Source organism: Durio zibethinus, chromosome 26 (genome assembly GCF_047325235.1).
Source record: "Durio zibethinus cultivar Kanyao isolate XHJ-2024 chromosome 26, ASM4732523v1, whole genome shotgun sequence".
Classification (NCBI taxonomy): Eukaryota; Viridiplantae; Streptophyta; class Magnoliopsida; order Malvales; family Malvaceae; genus Durio; species Durio zibethinus.
The window spans coordinates 6,320,902-6,347,805 of record NC_143187.1 but is presented as its reverse complement, the minus strand read 5'-3'; the positions used below and the strand labels follow the sequence as shown (position 1 = coordinate 6,347,805).

Sequence of the window (26,904 nt, the reverse complement as noted above, 5' to 3'; positions counted from 1 at the left end):
ATTATACCCCTAATCATCACATTTTTTAAAGTTATCTCCTAATGCTTAAAGAACAAGCCAGGAGACGAAACCCAAATTATAATCCATATCCTTGAGCTAATCGCTTAATCTCTGAAATTAATACATTACATTCATTGGATGTTAATTAATTAAAAAATTTATATATAACACCAAAGTTTGGTTTAGAACTCAAAGTCTACTTTCCATTTTCTATTTTAAAGTATAATTTTCAAATATTAAGAAATAATACTAGCATTTTTTAAAATTATCTAAGTAATCCCAAGCGGTTATCAAGCACGTACTAGTCTATTAATATTATCTGGTATTGAATTCCGATTAAAAGATAGTATTTTACCAAATATGTTAATATTTTAGTTTTCTTTCGTACCCCACAGAATTGAAACTCAAAATTTTATATAAATAAAAGCCTCCAGAGGTTTTGGACCCAGAAATCCAAACTTTCTTTTAGATGGCAAAGATACATCCCCAAGTCCCACAAGCTTCTCTTGTCTCTATTCCCTTCACCACATCCAAGCAAGAAACTTTCACAATTTGGATGAAATCTCTCATACTCAGCGGCAAAGGCTGCACTGTATTTGATTCAAGCGGCCAGATTGTTTATCGTGTTGATAACTACAATTGCAAGTGCAGCCATGAAGTTTACCTAATGGATTTCACCGGGAAAGTGTTATTCACCATAAGAAGAAAGGTAAGAAGCAATTTTCTGATCATCATTTTGGAAAGTTGTACTTGGCTAAGCTGCAAACTATATAATATGGAAATTCAAGTGATTTTTTTTTTTGGCAGAAATTTAAGCTGCTTAGGTTCTGGGAAGGATATAGATCATTCAATGGAACAGTTGACGATGAAGATGAAATCCCAGCTTTTCAAGTGAGAAAAAGTTTCAGGATTTTAGGAGGAGACTTGCTATGCGAAGTTCGTATTCGGTTGAATAAAGATCAACCATGCCAATATTATCAGATTGAAACCTGCCCAGGCCAGTCAACATTCAAGATTGTAGACAAGCTCGGCGGGCTTATTGCAGAGGTAAATTTGGTACTTCAATAATGTTCAATATCTAGTTCTAAAATAGATTTTTTTTTATTACAAGCTATTAAAATTTGAATTCTTATCATTAAAATTTATAAAAATCAGTATTTTATCAATAAATCACGTAACTATTATCAATTTTAGAATAAAATTTCTATTAAAAAATTACAACACCCAGGATTATTTGTAATCATTAAATTAGGCTTTTTGTTTGAAGTACTCATTAGAAATTTTCGTGTGTTGCATGAACAGGTGAAGAGAAAGCAATCAAAATGTGGAATTAGCTTGGGAGAAGATGTTTTGACAATGGCGGTGGAGCCCCATATTGACCATTCTTTCATCATGGGCCTTGTTGTAGTGCATAGTATCATCAACTGTAGGATTTGAAATTGATGAAGCCGAAAGAAATACTGTAAAGCAAATCTGCGACCCATAGTCGTATACGAATTACTGTTGATATATTATGTATAAAGTCCTGATAAGCATTTCCACTGTCTTTTAGTAGTAATTAACAATAATCTCCTAATTATCCTTTCAAAATGTTAAAGCATTCAATCTAAACTACCTCATATAGATTAAGAAACTCAGAATATAAAATTATAAAAAATTCAAAATATAACAGGTGTGAGATATAAAAAAAACTTAAACTTGAATATAAAATTATAAAAAAATTTAAAATTTAATAGATGTAAGATAATATTTTTAAATATGCCTTTTGAGTTTTCATATGTAAGACTACTATTTTAATAATAAACATAATATGTATCAAGTAATAAATTCAAAAAGTAAAATGAACAAGAAAATTAAATAAACCTAGATTTTAATATCAAATTAAAACATTTAATTTAAAATCAATTGGTAATAAATAAAACAATCTAATTTAAATATAAAATTATAAGAGATCCAAAACTTAACTATTGTATAAATTAAATATTTATGTGAGTTTGATATCACCTTGACACAATTCAATTGATAAATTTACATGAAAATAAAAATATAAAAATATAAAATTTATGATATTTATATCTTTTTATTTTCCTAAAATATATATATTTTTTACACATGCACTCTAATCACACATATATATATATATATTCGATACGTCATAATCCAATAACATAAAATATATATTTTTAATTTACATAAAAATTTATTATTAAAAATGAGATTGATTTTTGAATCTAGCTCTTCAAAATAAAGATGTACTTTCATATATGCATTTCATAATTGGGCGATAAACCAATTATCATTTGACTTCCTTTTTTATTTTGACCTAATTAATTCTTATATATTTCATGTTTATTTAAAAAGTATATACAATCTTTTAAAAAAAAGTACTATACAAAAAGCCGTATGCAGCAATTTCAATTGTACGATATCGTTTTAATTGATTGCTCTGGCACTAATAACGCTGATAATCCCCTGATTACCTTTCCCTAAAACGCACATTATCAGGATCTCCCTCTGATTACCTTTCCCAGCCGGAACTTTTTTTTGTTTTTTCTCTTCCTCTCCCTCTTTGCCTTTAAATTTTCCCGAGAAAGTGATGCTCCTAATCCAAAAATAAAAAAAATACAGGTACGTACCAAAACACCCCAAAATTTGTTAAATGTGGTGGAGATCGCCTTCTTTCATTCTTGACAGGCAGCAGCAGCAACAACAAAACGACAGCGTTCCGCCAAATCCCGAATCACTATTTCTCTCATCTTCGCCTCCTTCCATGGCCGATTCTCTTCAAAACCCTAAATCCAACATTTCTGCCTATTACCAGACCCGTGCCGCTCATCATGCCGTTGTAACTAGCGATTGGCTGGCCCAGGCCCAGGCCGCCGTCGGCCGCCTCCCCGACGACGATGACTCGTCGGGAAGTGAAAGAAAAGCCGCCCTGACTGGGGGAGGAGGAGGAGGGGTACGAGGAGGGAAGGTGTTTAGTGTTATTAATGAGTTCAATAACTGGAGGAAGCAACCGGATTTGGCGGAGGCCGTGGCGGCTATTCGCGCCCTCGCGGCGGTTATTAGAGCTAGCGAAGCTACCACCATGATGGAGCTGGAAATTGAGCTTAAAAAGGCTTCTGATTCTCTTAAAGTGAGTCTTTTGGTTATTATTTTAAAATTAAAAAAAAGCTTTATTTTTGAAGTTCGTGAAGTTGTATTCTTTCGATTATGGTATAAATTATACTGTGAACTAAGTGAAATACTAAAATTTAGTTCAGCTTTGCTCGTTTGAATAACTTAAATTTATTGCCTTTATCATAATTTTATTAATCTTTTAGTGACATTTTTCAGTTCATTTTCAATGGGTACATTAGGTTCTTTTGATGGTTATATGTGTTATTATGTTCCCTTTGGAGGTGCAGTGTGAACATTATCCATTGGCACATGAATATTTCGGAGCTAAAGATGCGAGAGTTCCAATGAGGCTTTCTGTGTTATTGTATATGAAAGCCAGCGAACAACATGCCCTCGTTATCGGTATCTAAATTTTAAAGGCGGAAGATGCTCTTTTCTAGTTTTCTAATTTCGTTGCAGCAATGCTATTAAGTGCTAATGCTAATACCTGTATGATTGTGAATGCCTAATAATACTGCATCTTTTTTTCTTTTTTTTTTCTAGTTTGTTCTTGAGTTTCCCATGGACGCTATGAATGGTACTGGCACCCTGGTTACAGAAGTATATTATAAGTTGCTTAGGTATCTGCGGTATAAAGCTGTTGGCATTCTTAGGTCTCTTTAATTTTAAGCCATTGCAATTAGCGTCAGTACTTTGGTGTGGTTTGATATATCTGAGGCTTTTTGTCTAGAAGAATGTTCATGTAACAAGGTAATAGGTTAGCGATTTGTTTACTCTATTTCCAGATCTTTAATATTTGCTTGTTTAAGAGAAATTATATTGTTAATTAGAAGTTTAAAGGATGGCTTATTATGTGTTTAGTATGATGATAACATGGTGTTGGAGGAAAGGATTGGGGTGGCATGATAAATCTATGAAGATGATTTGTCCTTAAGTGGTGTCAATGCTATGTAGATTTATGAGATATCCTTATGGTATATGGTATACCCTCGAATTTATGACAGATACACGTTCTATCTTACAACACAAAATTCAAAACCCTTTTGTAGAATTTGAATGTGAATGTGAATGTGATAGTAATAAAAGGAAAGTGCTTTAATGGCATAAGCTCTTTTATATTGAATGAATTCATTCCGTGTATACTTGCTAGAAATTTAACATATTTTTTCTCAGAATACTTTGGATGAGGAATTCTGTTTATGGAGATGTGGAAATTAGAATTGCATTTTGGATAGCATGCAGAAATTGTCCCAGTTAATGCTGTTTTATGGCTGGTTTCGATGTGACAAAAATGACAAATCCATCAAGAAAAATGAATTGCTGTTCGCCAACTTTTGTTCATTTCTTTTGCTGCTTAGAGAACATTACCTCTCTTTCTGGTTTGCCTCACACTTAACCATATTTTTTTTTCCAGTCCTGGGACACAACTTCTATCTCTTTAACAGCAGGTTGTGATCTCTTCATGCGATATGTAACAAGAACGTCAGCTTTAGAGTATGAGGACTTTAATTCAGCTAGGTCTCGCCTGATTGAACGTGCAGAGAAGTTTGGGGAAATATCCTGTAAGGTATTTTGATAATTGTGGCTTTTTAAGTAACTGCTTCACTACTGTATCATTTCATTTTAAGTATGCTTCGCGCATCCCCATTTTAAAGACATTAGCCAAACAATGCAGGCACGCAGGATTATTGCAATGCTTAGTCAAGATTTTATATTTGATGGATGTACCATTTTGGTACATGGTTTCTCCAGAGTTGTTCTAGAAGTATTGAAGACAGCAGCACAAAATAAGAAACTCTTTCGAGTTTTCTGCACAGGTTCTGCTTTTTAATTACATGGACATCTGCATGCAACTATTTCTTAACAGCACTAAATCAGTTGTCATGTCATCAGAAAAGGAGTCTAGTCATTTTCTGTTTTTTTGCATATGTTCTATTCTGACAAGTGACTGCATTTTAGTAATTCGTACCAGATGATGTGTTTATGACAGAGCCCATCTTACCTTTTCCCTTGCTTTTAGTACAGAAGGAAGGCCGGACAGGACAGGATTACGTTTATCTAATGAGCTGGCCAAGCTTGATGTTCCTGTAAAGCTTCTAATAGACTCTGCTGTTGCATATTCTATGGATGAGGTGGACATGGTAATTGTTGGGGCTGATGGAGTGGTTGAAAGTGGGGGTATCATAAATATGATGGGGACATACCAGATTGCATTGGTGGCGCATAGCATGAACAAACCTGTTTATGTGACTGCTGAAAGCTACAAGGTGATTAAACTTCGTTTCTTTCTCTCTTTCGAAGTATGTGAACAAGGAAATTATCTTGTATACAACGTACCTAAGAAAGAAAGGGTACAGAATAGAAGTTGAGGGTATGGATTAGTGACTAGCATACTCACTTATGATAATTTTCCTTGTAGTTTGCCCGCCTGTATCCATTGGACCAAAAGGATATGGCTCCTGCCCTACGCCCCATTGATTTTGGGGTACCCATCCCATCTAAGGTCGAGGTTGAAACATCTGCGCGAGATTACACTCCACCTCAATATCTTACTCTACTCTTTACAGATTTGGGTGTTCTTACTCCTTCCGTGGTTAGTGATGAGCTTATTCAGCTATATCTATAGTGGCGCTTGAATGTAATTTTGTTCAAGAATTTCGCAGATGAAGCTTGTCACAACGTACTTTTTAGGATTTATTTATAGACCGCTTTATATCTTTTAAGTGATAATTTTGTATTCACTGCTTTAAAATTCATTTCTGGTCATATGTTAGTGGATTGTGTTTTTACCAAAATGTCGTGAAGCATTAATAAAATTTGAATTTGTTATGAAACTTGTCACACCTCATTGTAGTATATTCTTTTAGGTAGAGATTCATGTCGAATCAAATACATTTTTTTTAGTTTTTGTCAAATTTATGTAAAATTTTTTTAAAAAATTTAAATGGTGTCAGTTTTTTTTTTTTTTTTTGTAATGCTCTTATGTTTAAAATTTGACATATTTACTTAGGTATCCATAACATGGTTTGGTTTGTGCATAAACTGTGATTGGAAAACTTTATATTCCATTAGATTAATGTTTTTGTCTTGTTTTTAACCAATTTGTAAAAATATCAATCAAATTGGAATGAAAGGAAACTGTCTTATGCAAATCTACCATAGCAAACAAGATGCTTAATTGCATTGCAAAACTATAACCATGGACAAGGGGAACGCAAGTAAATTTATTCAGTCGATGGTAACAGAAATCAGCAAGAGCTCTAATTAACATTATTATCAGCCAAAGCTTCGGCTTATAATAAGTCTTTGCAGGTCAATTCCTATTCGAGTAAAGTCGTTGACTTGGTTTATGTTTCTCTACTTCTTATTTATTTTTCTTGGAAAGAAGTTTCTCCCTCAGCTCAGCAACATCAATGTCGCCAAAATGATTCTCTGGAATCCAGTTGCCGGTCTTCGGATCTCTCATCCAGAACGTCTCCTTCTGCTCTTCTGCTGAAACTAATTCTGCCTTCAAATCTGTTCTCTTCCTCATAACCGATGCCACGGTTGGCACTTTCATCTTCTCCGCTGCTACTGCGTATGATCGTCTACAAAATCACAAAAATAATCCATGATCGTTCATCATATCAAAAACCAAATAAAAAAAAAAACTAAACTTCAAACATATAAACCTAGGACAAATGGTAAGAGAGAAACACAAAAAGGAACTAAATATAATAAACTAAAGGTAACCCGAGTAGCTGAAAGCTCTTCATGGGAACCCGAGCCATTTTTTTTTGTTTAGAATAATGAATGGAATTTGAGATACAGAGGAAAATGGAAAAACTAGGTTTCTTTTTTTAGAGTTCGAAGGCAGAAAAACACATTATTTATAAGCGCTGCTAACCTAGGCCTTGGTTGTTGTTGTTGTTGTAAAATAGAATTCGAGAATAGTAGTGACTCCTTTTTTGCACAGAAAGATAATATGGAGAATCCAGATAAGGTTGGGAAAACAATTAGTTTATAATCAAGTAGGAATCTAGATTTTCAAGTTTTTTTTTTTTTTTTCATTTTTTCACTGATTAATAACTTAATGATAATATTTATAAGTGAAAATTAAAAAAAAAAAAAAAGAGCTACCAATAAGTGATTCGTTTTAAAATTAAAAGTTTCGAATTTAAATTTTAATATATAAAAAGATAAAAAAATTTTAAAAAATCATCAATTTTAATTTTATCAATGATATTTTTGAATTGAGAAATAAAGCATCTTTGTTTACCTAATTGACAAATGTGAAATGGAATTTTGTGGGAAAAACAAAAAGCTATAAAAACTTGCCTTCAGAGGGTGACTGATTGACTTAAAATACTAGTGAAAATTCCTGCTCCTTTGGTCTCCTCAATCATTCTGTTTAATATTCTTCACATTTCTTTTTTAATACATACAAATTGGAGGGGGACGAAAAAAGAACAAAAAAATAAAGTAATTGGAGAACAATTGTTTGGATTGGAACTTGGAAGATTGACATTCACTTAATTTCATTTCCTGTATCTAAATATGATTCATCCCTTAATTTACATCACATGCATTGCATCAGCAAAATAATTATGTGTTAAGTAAAGGCATGGTTTTGTGATCATAAAATTTTACCTTTGATATAAATAAATATATATAATATTAGAAAGTATCAATTTATATAAAGTAACTTTTTTAAAGTTTTATATAGTTTTTTAATTCTTAATTTTAATAAATTTAAGAGATAAAAGAAATAAATAAAAATAAATAAAATGATTTAATTTTATTTTTTAAATTTATTGAAATCAATTATTAAACATATATATATATATGAAGGTGAATGAGAATATATAGATTTTCAAGAATAAAATCTTATTCATGGAAAAATGTAAGTATTTAAAATTATTCAGAAAGCTAATTAGACTCATGCTTTACTTAGAATACATTAATCATATAACACAAGAAAAGAATATATTAATTATTCCTAGTGCAAATTGCAAAAGTCATTGATACCATTTGCCCATAACAGCAAAACCCAACATATAAAATATATGAAACTGGAAAACAGGCATCTCTTATTTTCCATCTATGCTTCGTCTTTTTCTCCAACTAGCTACCACATGTATATAATTTTGTAAGGAATAAGAACATCTGAAAAATTTTGTCTTAAACCCTCCATGAATATTGATGTTTAATGTGAGAAGAAAATTTTTAATTTTGACTTATAAACCTCAATTAGCTCGTAGGAGTTATTATTATGGTATTTGTTTTTCTCGTTTAACTGTAGATTGGATTGGTTGAATTTTAAGATATATCTCGGAGTTGAAGTAAAGAATCTCGCAATAAATTAAAAAAACAAAAAAAAAATCTACTCAACATTCATAAATCTGAATCCAAGATTACCAATTTTGATAATAGATTATACTGATTAGAGGTTTAATTGAATCAAATTGATATATTAAAAAGTTTGAATTCGAGCTCGACTCTCAACCCACAGCTCAATACTCGATTCGAATTCAATTAAGTTTCATTTTTTTAATTTACGTTCGATTTGTGATCGAATTCGAACTACTTGAACTCGCTCGATTAAGCTCGAAAATATGTAAAAATAAGTTCGATTCTTATACTCGACAAGAACTTGATTATTTGTGCTCGAATTTGAGATATTTTATTAATTAAAATAAAAAAATTTTAACTATAAAAGTTCGATTAGGCTCGTAAATTATTAGAATATTCGAACTTGACTCGATCGATGAGTCGAACTGTTTAAGCTCGAGCTCGACTCGATAATAATCGAACCAAATTCGAGTTTTATTTAAATCGAATCCAAACAACTTACGAGTACTAATGTATCATTTCTACCTCTAATATCGATAATCAAAGATATGAGTAGGCAAATCATGTTTTAACTTAACCATTATTCTTAAAATATAATTATAGGAAGAATGAGATTTAAATTTTATTATTTGTAAAGTTTTTAATTTTTAAATTTAAAATTTTATTTTAAAAAAATTTAAGATTAGTTAAAAATATCAATTTTACGTATTTTCAATGAAAATTAAAATTATTAATCGAAAAGAAATTAATATTACATTGCAAAGATAAATATAATTTTAAAATTTTTTTCAACATTAGATCGAGGATAGAGAATACAACATGCACTTGCCTTGTATCCATATTCATGCTTTACATATATATAAATATATATATAATAAATATATTTGTTAATAAATAATATAAATTATTATTTTAAATTAATTATAATTAATATATTTCTATTTAAATTATATATTAATATATTTATTAAAATATTACATAAATATATAAGATAAAAAAGTTTTTAAAAAGTAAAAAAAAATAATTTTTATTTTTTTTAAAGTTACGAATATAAAAATTGTCTATAATTATTTGCAAGAATGAAAATAAATTTAAAATATTTATTAAATATAAATATAAAAATAAATATAATATAAAAATTTAAAAATAAAGACAAAAATACTCTATCCATTTTATATTCTACCCGTTGACATTTCGAAAAGTAAGCAAAGCACAACCGTTGTTTATTGTCCAGCCAGCGATTATGCACTGAAAATTGCCATTTAGAATCAAATATCAATAAAAGTATTTTGTCCCATTTTCACCAATGATTCTTTGGTTTCTGCCCAGGACCAATACTGATGTTACTTGGAAGAAAATTTAACAAAAGTTGGGATCGAAAGCTCATTCAAAGATGAAAAGGAATTTATTGATTTTTTTTAGAAAAAAAAAAAACAAAGAGAGCTCATTCAATTATCTTGATGAAAATCAGAGTACAAAGCATGAGAAAATATTGATATTTATTGATATTTAAAACATAAGATATTTTCCCAAAATATTGATTTATTTACATTGCATATAATTACATTAATTAAGCTGTTTAGCCAAAAAAAAAAGAAATAAGTAAGATTAATTATGCTTAATTAATAATTAACTAGCTTGCCTGACTTATATATGGTTAGTATAGATGAAATAGATTAGCCTAATTTCTTTAATAAGACCTTGTCTTGATGGCAAAAAAAAATTGTTTTGAAAATATCACATTCTTAAGTTCGAGTCTCATGTCATGAATGTATTTAGCTTAATTTTATATTAATTTATTTAATTTATTATTTTTTAACTAATACCCCTTTATTATTCCTTCGACCTTCATTTTTTTTTTTTTTACGTGTGATATTGAACTATAGAACGAGACATGACTCCTTTTATATATTTCATAAACTTTATATTTTTTGTCTCAATATTTGAATTGAAGACCTTTAATACGAAGGTTTTAGCTCGTCAAAGATATTATTTCTTTTTTTTTTTTCAAATGATTTTAAATTAAATATTTAACACATTTAAATACAAAAAATGAAAAGGAAAACAACTTATACAAATTAAAAAGATAAGGAATTTAGAAAGATATAATTAATATTAAGATAAGTAATTGGAGATGTCTAATAACAATAACCATAATTTACAATAGTTATCAATATTTGATGAAGAAAGTTGGGCCAATTTCCTTTCCTATATGATTTGTGTACATTAATACAATACCATAAAATTGCATTATTATATATGAATGGATCTTTCTCAAATATATATATATATATATATATATATTTGTTTATTTCAAAGTAGATTAGATAATTTCAAGGATTGAGTTATTGTAAGATCTTTAAAGTTTATCCAAAAATTAGTAGTATTTAGAGATAAATTTTAAGCCCATTAAATGAGATTCGATTTAGATTTTTAGCTTGTTTGAAAAATGAATTGGGCTTTGGACATTAAGTTTAAGGCCTTGGCTCGACTCGATTCAAATAATTATTATATAAAATTTATTTATATTTATATTACATAAAAATAAATAGATAATAAAATAATATATCTATATACACTAATACCTTATACTTATATATATTAATTACATTCAAACACCAAATTAAATTAACAAAATATTTTTTAAAAATTTATTTTATTGATTATTTATTTTATCGTAGTTAATATTTATTATAAAATTTTTTTTTATTTTTTATTTGAAAATGTTAAAATTTGAACGATTCTAAATAAAGTTCTTTAAAAATAAATTGGATCTGGATAGCAAAATAAAATTTATATTTTGGAGTGGACAAATTTAAAATTTTTTTAAAATCTTGTTTAGAATCAATCATGGATAGATCTATTATGTGTGCATTTTAAAAGTATTTATGAGCTGGATTAAGTCAAGTTAGATCGGATTAATATTTGATATTAATAATTGATATATTTGCTTAAGTCGACCTAATTCGATATTTTAGACTTGAAATTTTTTTCAAATTTGGCTCAAGTGAAAAACCTAAATTTCAAATTCATCTATCAAGCCCAATTTATATAATAAAAAAATAAAAAATTATTTTTAAAAAATAAAATATTAATTAAAAATTCACATATATATTTACATAATTGTAATATTTTAATTATATATATTTTATTCTGAATTAACTTAGGTCGAACTCAAATTTTAATTTTTTATTCAAAATTTACTTCAAAATTTAAATAAATCTAAAAATTATATTAAAATTCATTTAATAAATTTTAATTTTTTTTCAAATCTTGTTCAAATAACCCAATTCTTAAACAATCTAACACATTCATATATGTGCATTATTAACTTGATTCATATATGCCATCTATCATGGACGGTGGCGACAAAAGAGAGCTGGCAGGGGTCCACGCCCACAAAACCCTTTCTTTTGGTTGGCAATGATCATAAATCACAATTCACTACATATACTTTGTTTTTCTGTTGTTTTCCAAACTTGAAATGCGTACAAACATTTTAGACAAATATAAATAAAAAAGGTATTATGGACATAATTTTCCCATTAAACTTTTATTATCTTATTTCAATTTTCTCCTTTGAAGAATATCTTATTTTAGTTTTAAATATTATCTATGAAATTAAAAAAATCATGGGACTAAAATATGAACCCCCTAGTTTTCAGTTACTGTGATTATCTTATTATATTCGTTTCACATTATGGGATAATCATATCAAATATGACGAATATTTCCTTTTGTATATACATAATTAACTAGAGGAACTTAATTAATTATAACAAAAAACACAAGCAATTAGCATGCTAACTACGTGTTTAGGCATTAATTATTATTTTTTTACTTTGACAAAACATGCCATGCAATAAAATATAGCAAAAGAAGCATATATAACTGACTATTGAGGATACTTGATATATACGTTATCTCACACAACCAAAACAACAAGGAACATGTTTTTGTTAAGTTTAGCAAATTTATACAAGAGTGCTGGATGATAAAATTTTTTATTATAATTTTATAATTATTCAATCACAATAAAAAATTTTGTAAAGATTTATCATTTATAAGTGTGTCAGTTTAACTCTTTGATCGATTTATATTTTTCATTAATTTTTAATACAATTTTGGTCGTCATTCACAAATATAACTTTTATAATTTACGGTGAATCTTACCAATGTGAATAGTAATAATAAATTTATTAAAAAGTAGCAAATAAAAAATAATAAATAAAAACTTAAGTGCATTTGACATAATATTTTAATAATCATACAAAATTTTAAATTTTGATTAATTAATTACTATAATTTAATTATTTTAAATGTTATGCTTCCATTTGAATAGCATATTGGGCTTGTTGATTTCTTTATATTCTTATAGAAAATCTTAATTAAATCTTAGGAGTAATAATTTAAGTAAGGCTTTCTAATCTTTAAAAGGATAATAGACCCGATTTTTCTCTCTTAATTTAGTGGTTAAAAAATAGATTAAAAATTATGTAAGTGTAGATTTGATTCCGTCATCTCGCTTCTCCTTTGTAAGGATATTAATTTTCTTTTAAAAAAAAAATCAATAGACCTGTGACATATTTTAATTTTAATTTTTAAAAAATTATTTTTAAAAGAACGTGATCATATTCCCAAAAAAGATGAATTACTAAAACAAACAAAAAAAGAAAAAGGAATTAAATTATTTATTTGAACACGTTTCTCATGTTTGGCAAAAGGTCTTATTCTTGGTGGGCCAAATGCACTTTAAAATGGCTGAAAAAAGCTGTCAATTGCTCTGTTGATAATCAATCACTTTGGTGCAAAATGCAAAATGCCAAACGCGGTAACAGTATAATCTCACGTTTCTGTAACACCAAAATATACGAACATATGAAAAAATATAAACATGTCCCCACATTTTTTTACCATAGCATGATTTGTATTTATTCTAATATGGTAAAAAAAAAGGTGGATATAAATAACCATCACTCCACTTCTGAAATCTCTCCATTCCCACAAATTTTCCTCTCATCTTCTTGTCTCTCTTTCTCTCTCTCTACTTACTGAAACAGCGATGATTATGAAACTTAAGAGCCATTTCAAGCTAGAAGGAGGCAGTGAAGATGGCAAGAAAAACCCAATTTGTGCAAGCTCTGGCAAGAGCTCATCAGTTGCTGTTGGGTTGAGAATCCTTACACAAATTCCACGGGGAAAATCTAATGTTGTTGTTGTTAAACCTGCATTGAAAATCAGCCTTCCCACCTCTAGAAAGCATCATGGCAATTCCAGCCGGTTGCCAGCTGATCAATCTTGCTTTCTCAAGTCATGTCATCTATGCCACAAGACCTTAAGCCTAGATAAAGAAGTTTACATGTACAGGTAACAAATAATTTCATACCATATTGTATATTTTTTGTTATAGAAATTTTTTTGGGGGGGATTTTCCAAAATTTTTGGGGCCTTTACAACATATATAGAAAGGTGTGAATATATATGCTGAATTCTGATAAAAATTATGTGATTGCAGGGGTGACCAAGGCTTTTGCAGCATACAGTGCAGGGACAGGCAAATTGTTTTGGATGAAATGAGGGAACTTGAACCGTCTACAAAGCAAATGATAGCATCTTGTAGAAATTGTAGCGCCACCTCCGGCCGACGAGAGACCCGTCTCCTCCTAGAGGATCTCCGCCGGAGAAACAAATCGCCTCATCAAAACCAAAACCATTGGGCAATAGTCTCATAACCATAAGTTCATACATATATAAGTTGATAACTAGGGTGTACTCGGTTTTAGTTATTAATTTGGATAATTCTTCTCTATAAAAGAGAAGAAAAAAGAGTGATCACGCAACTTTTTTTTTTTTTGAGATGAGGAATTGGAGAAGATAATTGATTAAAGATGTAAAGTGAATGAAGAAGTGATGGTAGCTGGGATATTTTTGTGACATGTCGTTATAGACAAGAATGGATAAATATAATTGTAAGTTATTGTCTTTTTTCATCAAACTTTTTAAGATAAGCACCCCTTTTCATTCTTTCCTACCACTATCCTTTTGTTAAATATGATATGATGATATATATGAAAATGATATAAAAAAAGACATGAAAGCAACATAATTTAAAATTTTGATAAAATTTATATATAAATTTGATTAAAAATAAACAAATATATATTTTATATTTGATATGTTAATATAATTATATTATGATATATAATTTTAATATTTTACACATTAAAAATAAAATAATTACAGTACATATATACAAATTATCAAAACCATCTCTTGCTTTTTTTTTTTTTGTCTACAACAATAAAAGCCGATAATGGCCAATAACGTGTCTTTCTGGATGCAGCATTAACAATGTTTATTGGTGCTACATTCCACTAGATATTTTGCTTTTTTGCACGCACTGTCAATATACTTTGGTTTTGACATAAAATATCTATGAGGGAAGAAAGTTCCATGGATTTTACAGTGTTTTTTGAGATATCATATGGCCGCATTATGAAATGTCCATAGATGATGCTATCTTGGCATTTTCCTTTGTGGTTAAATAGTCATCACTTTCATTTGTCAGATGTAACTTGTCATTGTCTCTCAATTAGTTGCATGCCATTCAATCAATTCAATTCATTTCCTAGTAGTAAATTGTTGAGCCATTACTCTTGGATTCTACATTAAAAAAAGTGTTCTAAAATCAATGGTTGCAAAAGTAAAATATGCTTTTTTATGGTAAATTAAGTCAAATTCTGATGAAAATCTCATATGCCAACATAACCAAAAACAACTTTGAGAAAATTACTAGTCCAATGCTGGGTGAACATTTGGGATCTCAGTTCTTTTCTCTTTCTTTGTTCTTATTAATTATATCTTGTACGTGTTAAATGAAAAAAAAAGTTGAAGAAAAATAATATTAAAAAAGGAAGAGATTGGACAAAGTATTGCATGGTGTTTTCATATATTTAATTAAAAGAATATCTTGAATATATAGTAGAACATTACATTTGCATTTAATTGTACATATATTTATTAATTGATTTAATTTTTTACTACATGAACAAAATTATGTAACCTAACAGTTGTAAATATTGACAAATTTGCTCTCAATAATTTATTGACAAGAAATTGGTGGACACCCCTTCAGCCCTTTCATTAAAACAGGAAAAAAAAAAAAAAAAAACCTACAAATTAGTTAGTGAGAGAAAAGAGCACAACAGAGATAAAATGGTTAGACAATTGTAATTAATTTAGAATTTGTTGTATTATTATCAAAAGAATACAAATGTTTGTGACTAATCAACACCTTCGTTGGACTAGATGTGGGCTTATGCATATAAAATTGGATGCAGATTACAATTAAAGAATGCTTCCCATCGTCTCAACCGAAGTAGAAAAGATGGTGGTGATAACAAACAATGACAACATTTTCTTGGTTGATGATTTCTATTTCTCAGCCATACATGACGATGAAGAAGTATTTTCAATATCAGATAAGAAAAATGCACCAGAGTTACAGTTGCAAGATGCTTTAGTGTCCTCAGTCATCTCTTCTAGACTGCCTTCTTGATCGGTATAACCTGCACCCAGTTTTTCTGCATTCTTTAGCCAATATGTAACAGCAAAATTACAGGAAAATACATCAATGGTTAAATGCCCTGACTTAAAACTGTAATGGTGCTTTAGAACCACAATTTTGTCATTCAATTGTTCCTGGTGAAGTATGAGATTGCAACACTAGTACTGTAGTACAATAGAAATTCAAATAAAACCCTGCCCAAGAGCCAAAATAATAATAATAATTATAAATAAAACAAGCGTTATTGTCATCGAATCGACTTCTTTTAGCTCTCAGAATTTTCCTCCTAAAAGATTATGCAGGAGAAATTAACATAATCCACGGTCAGGAGTGGCATTGCTAGATTTTCCCTCAACCATGAATTGGTGTACAAATCCTCCCTTATTCACTTCCTCATCAGCAACCCATGGCCGTAAATAACTAGAGTTTGGATGCTCAGTTCCTCCAGTCTATCCACTGCTGTTTTCCTAAAGTCCTTAATGGCCAGCGCATATTCCACGAGCTACACGGGACCCAAGTTCTCGATCCACTGATCATCCAACCAAAACCCAGCATTAATGTCTTCTTCGTCAACTTCTTTCTGCTTTGGCAACGAATCACTACCATCAGATGAGCCGCCAAGAAATCGATCAAGAACAACATCCACACCATCGGCGGTGGCGTAAACTCGTCTAGATTTTGATAGTATGAGGATACCAACTTCTGCTCCACACAATGTCGAGAGCTCTATAGCTTTATTGAACAACCCTCTTCTACGTTTGGAGAAAGTGACTTGGCGTTGCTTTTGTCTTCCAGTTTCTTGATTTCAATTCGTTGACGACCTCGGCTGGTTCTTGTTTTCTTCGCCTCTGTTGTGTTTGATGTCGCATAATCATCCATGGCAAGAAAACAGAACCAATTGAAGACAGAAAATTACTACAACACCGAGGTATCTCTAGGGCTTAAAGAAAGGCTGCTTGGGTTTATATATTTGAACTAACAAGCTAGGTTGAACAAAAAGAAGCAATATTTTAGCTTGTTTCTGCGGCGGCTGTGATCGGAATAAACAACCTTTCGTCACAAAAAAAAAAAAAAAAAACGGTTGACTTGTATTTGAAATTGGGCCAAAAATTGGACTCCATGGTTTTTCATGAATCTCAAAAAGAAAAAATTACTCTAACTATCTTGGGCTAGCTATCATTAATCAGTGGGCTTTGCCTTTTGAATGACATCCAGCCCTCCAGGCTTCTTTCTGATCAGTAAAAAATTAAGCCCTGCAAAATGCAAGTATCAAGGGACAAGAATCAGTCCTCCCAATGGCTTCTTTTAAGTAGAATTCCTCTCCAAATTTTATTATTTCATGCTTTAGCCAACTTTTTTTTCAAGAAAAAAATATAAAAACACCAAATATCTTTTTTTTTTTTTAGTTTAATTTGAAAAAAGATATCCTAATTGGATTATTTGAACCGAAAAATACGTAAATTTATTATTAAGCAAAACATTTAAATTCCCAACTCTCTTTTCCACATACATTTTTGTCTATATATTTAAAATCTTTATACCCATATATGCACGTACAAGTAATAAAATAAAGAGAAAAAAAGGGGGGAAAACATATGGGTCACCAATGCCATCCATTGCATTTTCTTTGAATATAAATTCAAAATGACCCTTTGACCACTATTAGTGCAATGTGCTGTCTCTTCAGCCCTGGCCATGGGGCCAAATTTTTCCAATTTTTAATCAATTTCTCATGAAACATTCAATGCAATAACCTTTTAATACTACTAATCAAGTATTCTAATAAAATTTTGTTAAATTTGGGACAAAAGCCTGTTTCAGAAGGAATAATTAATCTGCCTTCAGACTTCTAATTTCATCATTAGATGCTCTTCTAGATCAATTTTAATTATTTAGCTGTTGATAGCGTATAGTACTTGCTGATTAAAAATGTACCATTAATTCAAGTTAAAGGAGCCAAAGCGATGATCACCTATACCTATGAAAAACCAACTTTTGTCAAATTTTAACCGAGCTGGCCTAAGCAAAATGAGGAATGGACTGATAAACAACACGATTATACCTACAATATAGTATTCTGGCCAAAAAAAAAAGGACCTATAACATAGTATTTTCCTGCCAATTGGATGGTCCCCGATGGGTTTTATAAGAGACCTTTAATTAATACTATAAACATTATATTTTGGGGGGACACTTAGTATTAATGATGAGTATTTATAAATAACTATTGCAATAATACATTTTGTTGCCAAAGTTGTAGCCTGGCTACTGAAAAAGAGGAGAGCCTTCAACAATTTCAGCATTTCTGCAATGTTCTGCCACAAAACTTTTTGATAGAATCATTAAAAATCATGGGATGAAGCTTTGTACAGATTGAAATCATAATTCTTGCTGTATTTCTAATGAAGTATAACATGCTATCATCATGCAGATGATGAACAATTAATCCTTTTAATGGTTGATTAAGTTGGTAATTACCTATAGATATACATTTTTTCTAATTTAGTCAAAAAGTGTCCCTTGATTTTATTTTCAAACTATAAAAATCAATCCTAAATAAAAAGAAAAAGAAACACCCCTCACCAAAAGAACTAACACGTGTAGGTGTCGGCAGTTACGTGCAAAAGAGCATGATGATGAACTCAACTTTAATCCCTTTGCTTTGATATGCCATATATGTTATTACTTTGCTATCACTTTCCAAAACCTAGTGCTTAGCCAAAGTAAATAGTAAGGATTGGGTGACAATAATTGAAGCAAAAGAATACGACCATTGGCATAGAAGATGCAAGAACCTTCTTTGTGTACTGCATACAACTTTTATCCTTTTCAAACCTGCTTTAAAGTCTAAAATAACACTTCCTTTCAAGATTAAGATTTAGAGATAAGACCATGCAAAAAAAAAAAAAAAAAGGAAAAGGGTTTTAGTAAAAGAAGATTTGTCAAACATAAGAAAGCCTTTAGTTGCTTTGATTCAAAACCAAACCCTTTGAGGTCCATTCCTCTCTTTCTTTAGTTCTAATAATGATGGAACTTCTAATAATTGCATGTGATCTGTACCAAACCCCACTTCTCAACCTCCCAGTAAGTCCCTCCATTCTTTTTCAAATATTGTTTTACAGTTTCATTGGGGCCTCGATGTCTCATTGATCCCTTGCCCTATAGGCTTTGCTATGTTTTGTTTTGTTTTTGTTTTTTTTTTTTTTTATGGCAAGATGAAACCTTTTGTTGCACCATTTTCTTAATCAAACTAGCTAAATATCCTTTTAAGAAAATCAAATTAAAGACATAATTAAAATGATTAACAACTTGATTTGTCTTATCAAATAACCTTTATTAAAAGACTAAACTTATTGCAAACTTGTGCAAATGCAACCGTTGAGCTTTGTAAATATATAAGAACTAATTTTGTTGTGATCTATTATTAGAACAGTGAACTTTTAATTCCAAGAATCAGGGATTAATTTTTATACGAAAGAATATATAAAAATTCATTTTTTATTGTGAATTTGTTAAAATATGTTTGGAAGGACGATGTATCTACTGCACCACACCATGAGTCAACTAATTTATTTTTCGTTCTCTAGCCTTATGTTTGAGGGAACATAAAAAATTTAGTTTCGAGCTAAATTTTTTTTTTATTTATATTAAAATTTTATCCTATTAATATAACAAAATTTTTTTTTTTTTTTAATTTTTCACTTGACCCTTGTGGGAAGGTAAGAGAGGATTGAGAGAGAGTGGGCAACAAGAGGAATGGCATTATATGTTTCAAATTCAAACTAGAAAATCTGAAACGTAAAGTTTGTCGTCTGCAGATAGAGAAGGAGAGTCCCCACCATTTGCATGGGTTGTTGAGATTTGCATAATGTGTAACTGAAAAGGGCGACATTTTACCCCAAGGTCATCCATGGGCTTATAATAATACAAAGGAAAAATTGATGATTGCATCGTTTATTTGTAGTTTTAGTTTCTACAGCCATGGACCCACGCCTCCATTTTAGCCCCTCTCTCAATACCAATAATTCCACATTCATCATTTCACAACCTGTCCTCCCCATGCGCTGCTTTTCAATTCCATCCCAGCTAGCTCAAAGTCAAAAAAAAAAAAAAAAGTTTTTTGGGGAGAATAAATTATTAAACAAAATGAAATGATTTTAAATTTTAATTTAATTGATTTATATAATATTTTTATTAAAAAATATTATTTAATAAATTTAAAATTTGATTAAAACTCTTATAATTTATTTTTTATTCTTAAATTATGACTTTTTATGTAAAAAAAATTGATCGAATTAACTTTATGGGAGAATTAGAATGAATATATAATTCGACAAGGTGGTCTGATCTTGGTTATAAAATGTTTTTCAATAGTGAAATTGTTCAAAAATATAAATGGAGAACAGAAGAGGACATCGTTATGTATAGTAAGTTTCTTATACATATATTTGTTTAGTCCAAAGGGTTCACATTCTTGACAGTATCCACAAAGTGAGAATAAGTAATTTGCTTATGTATGCATGACTCTTTAGCAACAAGCAGGGAAGGCAATAAGGGTCACATGAACTTAATTACAACTGCTCCCCTATATCTATAAACAATAGCTTAGGCAAGTTAAGCAAAATATATATATATATATATATATATATGTATCGCTACTACTCTGTCTAACTTTCTTTACATTAAAAAAAAAAAAAACTTTAAATATTTTTTATTTATCACATGAGTAATAGCCAATTGAAATTTGAGGATAAAAAACTTCTAAATGACAAAATGCATCTTGGAGTAATGAACTTGGTCATGAATTCGCTCTATTCAATCATGTTATTTATTGGAATTTATCATCTTTCTGTATTAATAATTAGTGATAAATTGACAATGACGTCTTGATTAAAGGCAAGGAAGAGACTCGAATTTTTGTGATTTCAAAATTTATGTCTAGTGTGAGTTTGTTGGAATTTGATCATTTATGTATTAGTTTATTTGTTTATTTGTTTGTTTGATTTAATTTAATAATTTAATATATAAATGTTAAATTTTTTTTAAGCCAAAATATTTATTAAGTAATCAAAATGTGACAATCTAATAAAGACTACCATGGAGAGAACAGACTTTACAGTACAAGCACTGAAAAAATAAAATAAAAAAAAAAACACCTAAATGAGGAATTAAAATACGGAAACAACTTCAAAGACCTTAATAAGAAAATTATCTTGCATTTGTAATTTCATAAAAAAATTAGTGACAAATTCATAATTAGACCTAATTCAATTATTTTGTGCGTAATAGTGATAAAAAAATTATCTTCATTTGTTTTGATATGTATTTTCTAACAAAATACTGGTATAAAATAAAAGCTTGTTAAAATTACTTGAATTTACATATATTTAATCGACCAATTTCAATAATAAATTTTAACAAAGATGATATTAAACTTAAACTGTTCAGTTTTCCTTTAACAATTTTTAATTTAAAATTTTCAAAAAATCCAATTAAAGAATTTAATTAATTTCTTTATAAAAGTTGAAACTATAGACAATATATATATACGTATATTTTAATTAAAGTAAAGCAGAAAAAGCAAAGCTGTAATAAAAATATCAATAAAAAAGCAAATTAATTAAATCCCTGTTGAAAAAGGGACTGCTGAAGGATTTGGGAAAGAGTACTCCATTTCACACTGCCCCACTTGTCTTCTGCCTGGCACCAGTTTCTATGTTTTTTTTTTCTCATTTTGATTTTTTAATCTAAAAAATTACTAACCGGTGCGTATTATATACTGGCTGAATCAGCCAACCACATTCACAAAGCATATCTCTGTTCTTGACACGTGTGCATATGAATCCTTAAAAAATTACTATTATATACTAATAAAACAAATTAATAAATTAATTATTGGAAGGAAAAGAAAACAACATCCTGAGTTTGAAATGTAACAATATTGCCTGCCTCACCGTCACGGACTAAAATTCCACTTTATGTAGTCTAAATTTAAATAAAAATATTAATATTAAAATATGCTATAATGTTTTATACGAAACATTTATATTTTATATTATAGAATATAGTTAATATTTATTATTCATGGGTACAGTATATGAATTGTGACATTAAATTAGATGTGTAAACATCGAAATGATACATGTCAAGTGGGACCAAACCATTTGCAACAGTTGCATCATTAATTTTTCAAGAAACAATGACATTTTTGTTCATTGCATTTTTGTCATTTATTTATTTATTTTGCAGAGTGGAGTTATGGAGAAAACGAACGGGACGATTGACGTGTTATTTCTTTTTTTTCCTTTACTTTTTCGTAAATTTGGAAAAAAAAAATGAAACCCATGAATCAAGGAAATTTTTTATTGATTGGTTAATCTAAAATTATGACATTGTAAGGGTTTGCGATGTCTTCGGAGTGATTGTAAAAGGTGATGCAGTGGTATGAACTTTAGAATGTCAAAATTTGCCGACAAGGCAACAATACAGTAAAATATCTTTTAACGTGATAAACGAGTTAGATAATTAACAAATAATTGATTTAATTAGTTAAAATTCATTATTTTTATTAATAAATTTTAATTTTAAATATTATTGATAGTTGTTTATTAAAATTATTTTGAATATATGATTTCAATTATTATCTAATGTTATTAGATGTAACATATTTTATCTTAATTTAAAAAATTAAAAAATTTATTTATCTTAAATTCTAATATTTAAAAAAAAGTTAAATATGAATTTGTTTTATTATATTTATAGTTTATTTATTTAATGAATAAATTTTAAAATATTACTAATAATTATTTATTAAATTTAACAAATAAATAAAAATAAAATCTATTTACTAATTATTAGTCTTTAAATTAAACAAATTGAATATAAACAAATTTTAATATGTTTATGATTTGTTTATTTAATTAATAAAATTTTAAAATTTTATTCATAATTATTTATTTAAATTTAATAAAAAAATATAAATAAATAAAAATTAATTATGTTTACAAACTATTAATTGAATATTATATTTTAATGCAAATTTCAAACCTTTATCTCTACAAATAAATTTGATCTTAATTTTTTTTTTCACATGAAGCTTTTTTAATAATTTTAAGGATGTTGAATAGTTTTTCAAGTGTCAAAAATATAAAATGTTGTAGTACTAAAACATCACTATATGTATATCCATAAAAATCCATTCCAATGAAACAAAAAAAAAAAAGTAAAATCCCACCAGCCTCTCTTTAAAACAAACAGTTAAAAAAGTAATTAAAAAAAGTACAGTACGCTATTATGTAAGACAAACTAGACTAAAATATTTAAATCAATTAAAGAAAATAACAAAAAATTAAACACTCCGAATTTTCAACCTACAAAAAGCAGAAAAAGGACAAATCAAATAACGAGTCAAATGTGAATGACAGAAATCCCTTTCAAATATTTAGAAAAAAAATTCTTTTAAAAAAAAAAAACCCACCATTACTCTGCTCTTCTCTTTCTTTTTATTTACTGCTGTGCCTGGTGAGCTTGTGGCATTACATTACATTACAATTTATCTCCCACTCCAAGATAGGATACAGCTGCCACACAGTTCAAATCTCTCTCCTTTTTATGTAAGTTTTTCATCTGCACTCACTCTCTATTTTCATTAACACCTCTCTCTTCAAAGCTCCAGTCTTTTCTCCCAATGGGCTTCTTTCTTTTCTTCTTTCTTTCATTATTTTCTTTAGCTTCTTCCGCTTCTAGGGAGGATCAGAAAACCTTCATCGTTAGAGTCCAAAACGATGCCAAGCCTTCCATTTTCACCACTCACAAGCACTGGTACGAATCTTCCCTTTCCTCTGTTCTCTCCCCTTCAACTCCAAACCAAGTTCTTCATGTTTACGACAGCGTTTTCCATGGCTTCTCTGCTAAGCTTTCCCACACTGAAGCCCTCAAGCTCCAAATGCTCCCCCACATCATCGCTGTCATTCCAGAACAAGTCCGGCACCTGCAGACCACGCGCTCTCCTCACTTCTTAGGCCTCAAAACCACCGATAGTGCTGGCCTTTTGAAAGAATCCGACTTTGGATCCGATCTTGTTATCGGCGTCATCGACACGGGCATTTGGCCCGAGCGTCAAAGCTTCAACGACCGTGACTTAGGGCCTATTCCTTCTAAATGGAAAGGCGAATGTGTTACAACAAAAGATTTCAGTTCCAATTCTTGTAATAAAAAGCTGATTGGAGCAAGGTATTTTTGCAATGGTTACGAAGCAACAAACGGCAAAATGAATGAAACATCGGAGTTTCGTTCCCCACGAGATTCGGATGGTCATGGGACCCACACTACTTCCATTGCTGCTGGAAGGTACGTGTTTCCAGCTTCTACATTAGGTTATGCTAAAGGAGTAGCTGCTGGGATGGCACCTAAAGCAAGACTGGCTGCTTATAAAGTTTGCTGGAATGCTGGTTGCTATGACTCTGATATTCTCGCCGCCTTTGATTCCGCCGTTGCTGATGGGGTTGATGTAATTTCCTTGAGTGTTGGTGGAGTTGTCGTGCCTTATTATCTTGATGCCATCGCCATTGGTGCTTTCGGTGCTGCTGATAAAGGGATTTTTGTGTCGGCCTCGGCTGGCAATGGGGGTCCTGGTGGATTGACTGTTACTAATGTGGCCCCTTGGGTGGCTACGATTGGTGCTGGGACGATTGATAGGGATTTTCCCGCTGATGTTAAGCTTGGAAATGGGAAAGTTGTGTCTGGAGTCGGTGTGTATAATGGGCCGGGTTTGTCTCCGGGTCGGATGTACCCGTTGGTTTATGCAGGGACCGGTGGCGGTGATGGGTATTCTTCTTCTTTGTGTTTGGAAGGTTCTTTGGATCCTGACTTTGTGAAGGGTAAAATTGTCTTGTGTGATAGAGGGATTAATTCCAGGGCTGCTAAGGGCGAAGTTGTGAAAAAGGCTGGAGGGATAGGAATGATTTTGGCTAATGGAGTTTTTGATGGGGAAGGGTTAGTTGCTGATTGCCATGTGTTGCCAGCTGCTGCTATTGGTGCATCAAATGGGGATGAGATTAGGAGGTACATTGACTCTGCATCTAAATCCAAATCACCTGCCACTGCCACTATTGTCTTTAAAGGTACTCGGTTAGGGGTCCGGCCAGCTCCTGTTGTGGCTTCATTTTCAGCTCGAGGGCCTAATCCGGAGACTCCGGAAATTTTGAAGCCCGACTTGATTGCTCCTGGTTTGAACATTCTCGCTGCCTGGCCTGATAAAGTTGGGCCATCTGGGGTTCCATCTGATAAGCGAACGACAGAGTTTAATATTCTTTCAGGCACTTCAATGGCTTGTCCTCATGTTTCTGGATTGGCTGCTTTGTTGAAGGCAGCTCATCCTGAATGGAGCCCTGCGGCCATTAAATCTGCCCTGATGACCACTGCTTATACGGTCGATAATCGTGGGGAAACTATGCTTGATGAATCCAGTGGGAATACTTCTACTGTTTTGGATTTTGGATCTGGTCATGTTCATCCCACAAAGGCTATGGATCCTGGGCTGGTTTATGATATAACTTTAATGGATTATGTGGATTTCTTGTGTAATTCGAATTATACAAATAACAATATTCAAGTGATTACCAGGAGGAATGCAGATTGCAGTGGGGCAAAAAGGGCTGGCCATATTGGAAATCTGAATTACCCATCATTTTCTGCTGTTTTTCAACAGTATGGCAAGCATAAGATGTCTACACATTTCATTCGGCAAGTAACTAATGTTGGGGACCCAAATTCAGTGTATAAAGTTACAATCAGGCCGCCAAGTGGCACAGTGGTGACAGTTGAACCAGAGCAGCTTGTATTTAGAAGGGTAGGGCAAAAATTGAATTTCCTTGTGCGAGTGCAGGCAATGGCAGTCAAGCTCTCTCCAGGGAGCACTAGCATGAAAAGTGGTTCAATAGTGTGGTCTGATGGGAAGCACAATGTCACTAGTCCCTTAATTGTGACAATGCAGCAACCTCTGTAGCTTATTGTTTGTTAGGGTTTTGGGTTTTAGGAATTTTGGTCTCCTTATTATATAGGGTTTATAAGAATTATCTCTATATGTGTAATGAGATTGTGCTGGCTTTTTCTATATCAGAAAGGGTGGAGTTGGCTTGTATTGCAAGGTGAAGGTATAATCTGCACAGGCTACCGGAAAAAGTGCAGGTCTAGTGTATCTTTACTGTAAGATTAAGGAAGCAAGAATGTTTTGTAGAAATTCTGTGTGTTGAGAAGATGTCAAATGATAATGAAAAAAGTTCTCTTTTTTCATATTTAAAGTCCAAATCTTTTGCTTCTTTGATCCATTGAATTATCAACTGATATCCAATTCGTCTATTGCCTGCATTAGTTAATGCATGTGGGAACTGGGGAAGATCTCACTTGGTGCCTATTGTCATGTAATCTTCTAGTCAAAGCACATATATGCATGCAATTTGACTGCTTAACAGCAAAGGCATCACAATAATAACAATGATTAGGACAAAAATCATGTGGGGTTGCCTTGTCAAGTAAAATTGCCAACTTCTTTGTTTGTTTTGAGCATTTAGGTTGTCTCTTGGTTTTGGTGGGATGTAAATGTAATTGTTTCCTAAAGATAGAAGTGAGAAGCCCTTGAGCTATATAAACCATCCTTCTAAACTGACAGTACCGTAGGTAGGTAGTCGTGTTTCAATCAGTATCAAAGGAAATTGAAAAGTGCCTCTGCTAAACTTATCAGGTATCTTTTCAGTTAAACTAAAGAGAAGATTTCTGTCATCAGAAAACTCATCCTTTTCTTGGAAAGAAGTTTTGGAACAATGAAAACAAAACGCATTAAAAATATAAGCATTAAAAATCACATATGAAGTATACGATAGTGTCAA

General features: G+C 30.6%; 5 protein-coding genes and 1 pseudogene across 5 annotated transcripts; 4 read left to right on the top strand and 2 right to left on the bottom strand.

The window, feature by feature from the left end:
• Nucleotides 1–447: 447 nt before the first annotated feature.
• On the top strand, nt 448–1,546 carry LOC111274741 (protein LURP-one-related 11-like). Its single transcript, XM_022859629.2, has 3 exons — nt 448–709; nt 808–1,047; nt 1,303–1,546. The coding sequence occupies exons 1-3, from the start codon at nt 470–472 to the stop codon at nt 1,435–1,437; spliced, it is 615 nt and encodes a 204-aa protein (XP_022715364.2). The 5' UTR covers nt 448–469; the 3' UTR covers nt 1,438–1,546.
• A 917-nt stretch (nt 1,547–2,463) lies between these two features.
• On the top strand, nt 2,464–5,954 carry LOC111274740 (uncharacterized). Its single transcript, XM_022859628.2, has 5 exons — nt 2,464–3,136; nt 4,535–4,687; nt 4,796–4,937; nt 5,146–5,387; nt 5,540–5,954. The coding sequence occupies exons 1-5, from the start codon at nt 2,660–2,662 to the stop codon at nt 5,744–5,746; spliced, it is 1,221 nt and encodes a 406-aa protein (XP_022715363.2). The 5' UTR covers nt 2,464–2,659; the 3' UTR covers nt 5,747–5,954.
• A 368-nt stretch (nt 5,955–6,322) lies between these two features.
• On the bottom strand, nt 6,323–6,957 carry LOC111274742 (late embryogenis abundant protein 41-like). The gene is made up of 2 exons (XM_022859630.2): nt 6,853–6,957; nt 6,323–6,707 (listed from the first exon to the last, which is right to left on the bottom strand). The coding sequence occupies exons 1-2, from the start codon at nt 6,888–6,890 to the stop codon at nt 6,485–6,487; spliced, it is 261 nt and encodes an 86-aa protein (XP_022715365.2). The 5' UTR covers nt 6,891–6,957; the 3' UTR covers nt 6,323–6,484.
• Nucleotides 6,958–13,464: 6,507 nt separating this feature from the next.
• On the top strand, nt 13,465–14,482 carry LOC111318637 (FCS-Like Zinc finger 17-like). Its single transcript, XM_022921509.2, has 2 exons — nt 13,465–13,818; nt 13,967–14,482. The coding sequence occupies exons 1-2, from the start codon at nt 13,514–13,516 to the stop codon at nt 14,181–14,183; spliced, it is 522 nt and encodes a 173-aa protein (XP_022777244.2). The 5' UTR covers nt 13,465–13,513; the 3' UTR covers nt 14,184–14,482.
• A 1,547-nt stretch (nt 14,483–16,029) lies between these two features.
• LOC149511278 (agamous-like MADS-box protein AGL61) lies at nt 16,030–17,226 on the bottom strand (annotated as a pseudogene).
• A 6,305-nt stretch (nt 17,227–23,531) lies between these two features.
• LOC111274739 (subtilisin-like protease SBT1.5) lies at nt 23,532–26,319 on the top strand. Its single transcript, XM_022859627.2, has one exon. It carries the CDS (start codon nt 23,706–23,708, stop codon nt 26,022–26,024), a length of 2,319 nt encoding a protein of 772 aa, XP_022715362.1. The 5' UTR covers nt 23,532–23,705; the 3' UTR covers nt 26,025–26,319.
• The last annotated feature ends 585 nt before the right edge of the window (nt 26,320–26,904 follow it).

Excerpts from the sequence above, each read along its gene's own strand:
- LOC111318637 (XM_022921509.2), top strand. The coding sequence starts at position 13,514 with ATGATTATGAAACTTAAGAGCCATTTCAAGCTAGAAGGAGGCAGTGAA. Across the intron at positions 13,819-13,966 it reads AAAGAAGTTTACATGTACAG|GGGTGACCAAGGCTTTTGCA; the intron begins GTAACAAATAAT and ends ATGTGATTGCAG.
- LOC111274740 (XM_022859628.2), top strand. The coding sequence starts at position 2,660 with ATGTGGTGGAGATCGCCTTCTTTCATTCTTGACAGGCAGCAGCAGCAA. Across the intron at positions 4,938-5,145 it reads CTTTCGAGTTTTCTGCACAG|AAGGAAGGCCGGACAGGACA; the intron begins GTTCTGCTTTTT and ends CTTTTAGTACAG. Across the intron at positions 5,388-5,539 it reads TGACTGCTGAAAGCTACAAG|TTTGCCCGCCTGTATCCATT; the intron begins GTGATTAAACTT and ends TTTTCCTTGTAG.
- LOC111274741 (XM_022859629.2), top strand. The coding sequence starts at position 470 with ATGGCAAAGATACATCCCCAAGTCCCACAAGCTTCTCTTGTCTCTATT. Across the intron at positions 710-807 it reads TATTCACCATAAGAAGAAAG|AAATTTAAGCTGCTTAGGTT; the intron begins GTAAGAAGCAAT and ends TTTTTTTGGCAG. Across the intron at positions 1,048-1,302 it reads TCGGCGGGCTTATTGCAGAG|GTGAAGAGAAAGCAATCAAA; the intron begins GTAAATTTGGTA and ends TTGCATGAACAG.
- LOC111274742 (XM_022859630.2), bottom strand. The coding sequence starts at position 6,890 with ATGGCTCGGGTTCCCATGAAGAGCTTTCAGCTACTCGG. Across the intron at positions 6,708-6,852 it reads AAGAGCTTTCAGCTACTCGG|ACGATCATACGCAGTAGCAG; the intron begins GTTACCTTTAGT and ends GTGATTTTGTAG.
- LOC111274739 (XM_022859627.2), top strand. The coding sequence starts at position 23,706 with ATGGGCTTCTTTCTTTTCTTCTTTCTTTCATTATTTTCTTTAGCTTCT.